The 4,123-nt window shown below is 37.1% G+C and overlaps 1 protein-coding gene across 1 annotated transcript; it reads right to left on the reverse strand.

The window, feature by feature from the left end:
• Positions 1-1,988: 1,988 nt before the first annotated feature.
• Positions 1,989-4,095, reverse strand: LOC137646454 (uncharacterized). Its single transcript, XM_068379555.1, has 3 exons — positions 3,502-4,095; positions 2,451-3,196; positions 1,989-2,190 (listed from the first exon to the last, which is right to left on the reverse strand). Exons 1-3 carry the CDS (start codon positions 4,093-4,095, stop codon positions 1,989-1,991), a joined length of 1,542 nt encoding a protein of 513 aa, XP_068235656.1.
• Between the last annotated feature and the right edge of the window lie 28 nt (positions 4,096-4,123).

Genomic DNA, 4,123 nt, shown 5'->3' on the forward strand with positions numbered 1-4,123 from the left:
TTTGTATCTAGGCTTAATCAAGACACTATCGCTTCAAACACAAACCATCTCTCTCTCTCTCTCTCTCTCTCTCTCTCTCTCTCTCTCTCTCTCTCTCTCTTGAAAGTGTAACAAACCCCTCAAAATGTCGTTAGAGGTCTAACGCCCTTTATATCTAGGCTTATACAAGACACTATCCCTCTGAACACACGCCCTCTCTCTCTCTCTCTCTCTCTCTCTCTCTCTCTCTCTCTCTCTCGGTGATAGTGTAACACCCCCTCAAAATGTCGCCAGAGGTGTAAACGCCCTTTTATTATTTTCATTATTATTAATTGATAAGCTAAAACCCTACATGGAAAAGCAGAATGTTATAAGCCCAGGGGCTCCAACAGGGAAAATAGCTCAGTGAGGAAAGGAAACAAGGAAAAATAAAATATAAGAGTAACGACATCAAAATATAAATCTCCTCTATAAACAATGAAAACTTCAACAAAACAAGAATAGAATAAGATAGAATGGTGTGCCCAAGTGTACCCTCAAGCAAAAGAACTCTAACCAAAGACATTGGAAGACCATGGTACAGAGGCTATGGCACTATTCAAGACTAGAGAACAAGGGTTTGTTTGGAGTGTCCTTCTCCTAGAAGAGCTGCTTACCATAGATTAAGAGTCTCTTCTACCCATACCAAGAGGATAGAGGCCACTGAACAATTACAGTGCATTAGTCAACCCCTCGAGTGAAGATTAATTGTTTGGTAATCTCATTGATGTTGTCAGGAGCATGAGGAGACAGGAGAATATGTAAGAATATGCCAGATTATTCGGTGTATATGTAGGCAATGGGGAAAATGAACCGTACCCAGAGAGAAGGATCCAATGTAGTACTGTCTGGCCAGTCAAAGGACCACCATAACTCTCTAGCGGTAGTATCTCAACGGTTGGCTGATGCCCTGGCCAACCTACTAGGCTTATACAAGACACTATCGCTTTGAACACATGCCCCCCTCTCTCTCTCTCTCTCTCTCTCTCTCTCTCTCTCTCTCTCTCTCTCTCTCTCTCTCTTTGTAATAGTGCAACACCCCTCGAAAGGTTCCAATAGGTTTACAAGAACTATGTATCTAGGCCTATTCAAGACTACCACTTTGAAAACACATCTCTCTCTCTCTCTCTCTCTCTCCCTCTTTCTCTCTCTCTCTCTCTCTCTCTCTCTCTGTGATAGTGTAACAACCCCCACAAAATGTCACCAGAGGTCTACACGTCCTTTGTATCTAGGCGTACACAAGACACTATTGATTTGAACAAACACACACTCTCTCTCTCTCTCTCTCTCTCTCTCTCTCTCTCTCTCTCTCTCTCTCTCTCTCTCTCTCTCTGTGTGATACTGTAAACCCCCCTCAAAATGTCGCCAGAGGTCTACACGCCCTCTGAATCCAGGCCTATACAAGACACTATCCCTTCGAACGCACACCCCCTCTCTCTTTCTCTCCCTCTTTCTCTCTCTTGGTGATAATGTAACACTCCTCTCAAAATGTTGCCAGGGGCCTACACGCCCTTTGAATCTAGGCCTATACAAGACACTATTGGTTTGAACACACGCCCTCCTCTCTTTCTCTCTCTCTCTCTCATTCATAAAACTTCCCGTTGTCTTAAGAATTATTCTCAAGTTAGTATTTGCAATTTGGTGATGAACGAAACACCCACTTTGAATGGTATTTTAAACACTGATAATGTAAGTTCACAAGTACAAATTTTAACGAATGTTTTAACCAAATGTATTGATGAATGTGCTCCAATAGTAACGAAAGTAATCACCCGCCCCCCTAAACCCTGGATAACTAATAACATCAAACAAAATATAATAATAAGAGATAAATTACAAAACGATATTAAGAAGGATAGGAATAATACAATATTGAGAAATAATTTTAAAGAGAAAAAGAAGGAAGTTATTGACGTGAGACGTGGCTAATGTCATGTACGGTTGTTTTCTATAAAACTTATCTACGAAGATTAATTATTATTTAAAAGATGTTTTCTTAGTTTATTTTTAAAAGATCTTAGGGATTCTTCGTCTTTCAATGAGCCAGGTAAACTATTCCATAACTGTGGACCTTTAGTATTTATTTCCCTTGATCCTATATGGGTATTGGCTCTTCTGGACACTAGATTATTTGCTTGTTTTGTAGTCATCCCTGTCACCAAGTCAACGGTTCTAAAATTATAAAGCCAGTTCGGAAAAACGTTTTTTAAAACTTTAAAAACAAAAACACAGACATCAAAAGTGTACTTGTTTTTCACTTTCAACTAACCCAGTTCTAGCAAAATTGGAGATACTGTATATGATCATATTTTCTCACTGTACCCATGGCCACCCGAGCCGCAAAATTTTGAAGTTTTTGTATTCGTTGCATAAGGACGTTGCTTGCTGAACCCCATATTATATAGCAGTAATGAATCAAACTCAATACTAACGATTGCACTACGATTAGGCGAGTTTCTGGTTCGAATAAATTTTTTAGTCTATTGAGATAAATTAGTGTTCCCATAACTTTTCTGTGCAGTTCATCAATATGTTTTTCGAATGTCATGTGTTTATCGAAGTGCACTCCAAGATTCTTTACGGATTCCATAGGTTCGATGATGGCCCCTTTAAAATTGATTTTGATGTTATCCCCGATTTCGGATAGATATTGCCTGGAGCCAAGAAATATACATTGCGTTTTACTTTCATTCAACAATAAGCCATTTATTTGAAAATACATCTTCACTCTATATAAAATCTCCTCAGCTTTGCGTACTAAATCTTCCAAGTTATCGATATAGCCATCAATTATTATTTGAGTGTCATCAGCATACTGAACAATGAAACAGTCACTTAAAAAAATTCTCAGGTCATTTACATAGGTGTTGAATAAAAGTGGTCCTAGGATTGAACCTTTAGGTACACCAAAACCGACGTTTTTAGGGGTTGAGACAACATTTTTGAGTCTGACAGATTGTACTCGATTACGTAAATGATCTGTGAACCAGGATGGCTCAATATAAAGTGTTTGACATTTACTCAGCAAAATTTCATGGTTCACACTATCAAAAGCTTTCGACAGATCGAGAAGTAGCAAAAGGGAAATTTTCTTCTTGTCTATGTTATCGTAGATTTTATCCGATATTTTTAATAGTGCTGTTTCCGTTGATAGTTTTGGTCGAAAGCCATGTTGACTCTTAGAAATGAGGTGGTTACTTTCTAAGTATTCGGTTAACTGATTTCATACTATTTTTCTAATATTTTAGATAAGACCGGGAGTAAAGAAATTGGCCTGTATTTAGAAATTTCGTCTCTATCTCCGCTTTTAAAATAAGGAACAACTTGGGGATTTTTCCACGTTTCTGGGTAGATATTAGTTACGATAGATGTGTTAATAATTATGGTAATGTAAAATAAAATCATATATAGAGTATCTTTTATAAAACGTAGCGGTATGCCATCGGATCCGTACGCATTTGACTCTTTGAGGGAACTAATGACCAGAATGACAGTATCGCAGTCAATAGGTGACGGTTTAAAAGAATATAACCGATTGTTTGGGAATGTATTTATTTCATCAGTTTGTGCACTTCTATTATTCCTGGACAGTTCTTCTTGCGTTCTTTCATATGTCTTTCTTCCTATATTCGCAAAATACTCATTGAATTTTTCTGCCTTGTCAGTTAAATCTTCATTTTCTATTTGAGATTCTTTGTTAGTGTTATTGGGCAGAATTGAACGCACTTTTTTCCAGGAAGTACGTAAGTTATTCTTATTACTTCTAAGTTCGTCCCTGTAGTGTTCTTTCATACTGTTATCCATTTCAATTTTTACTTCCTTCTTTTTCTCTTTAAAATTATTTCTCAATATTGTATTATTCCTATCCTTCTTAATATCGTTTTGTAATTTATCTCTTATTATTATATTTTGTTTGATGTTATTAGTTATCCAGGGTTTAGGGGGGCGGGTGATTACTTTCGTTACTATTGGAGCACATTCATCAATACATTTGGTTAAAACATTCGTTAAAATTTGTACTTGTGAACTTACATTATCAGTGTTTAAAATACCATTCAAAGTGGGTGTTTCGTTCATCACCAAATTGCAAATACTAACTTGAGAA

The sequence above is a fragment of the Palaemon carinicauda genome, chromosome 9 (genome assembly GCF_036898095.1).
Source record: "Palaemon carinicauda isolate YSFRI2023 chromosome 9, ASM3689809v2, whole genome shotgun sequence".
NCBI lineage: Eukaryota > Metazoa > Arthropoda > Malacostraca > Decapoda > Palaemonidae > Palaemon > Palaemon carinicauda.

Excerpts from the sequence above, each read along its gene's own strand:
- LOC137646454 (XM_068379555.1), bottom strand. The coding sequence starts at position 4,095 with ATGAACGAAACACCCACTTTGAATGGTATTTTAAACACTGATAATGTA. Across the intron at positions 3,197-3,501 it reads ACTGCGATACTGTCATTCTG|AGTCAACATGGCTTTCGACC; the intron begins GTCATTAGTTCC and ends CTCATTTCTAAG. Across the intron at positions 2,191-2,450 it reads CGCCTAATCGTAGTGCAATC|AACCGTTGACTTGGTGACAG; the intron begins GTTAGTATTGAG and ends TTATAATTTTAG.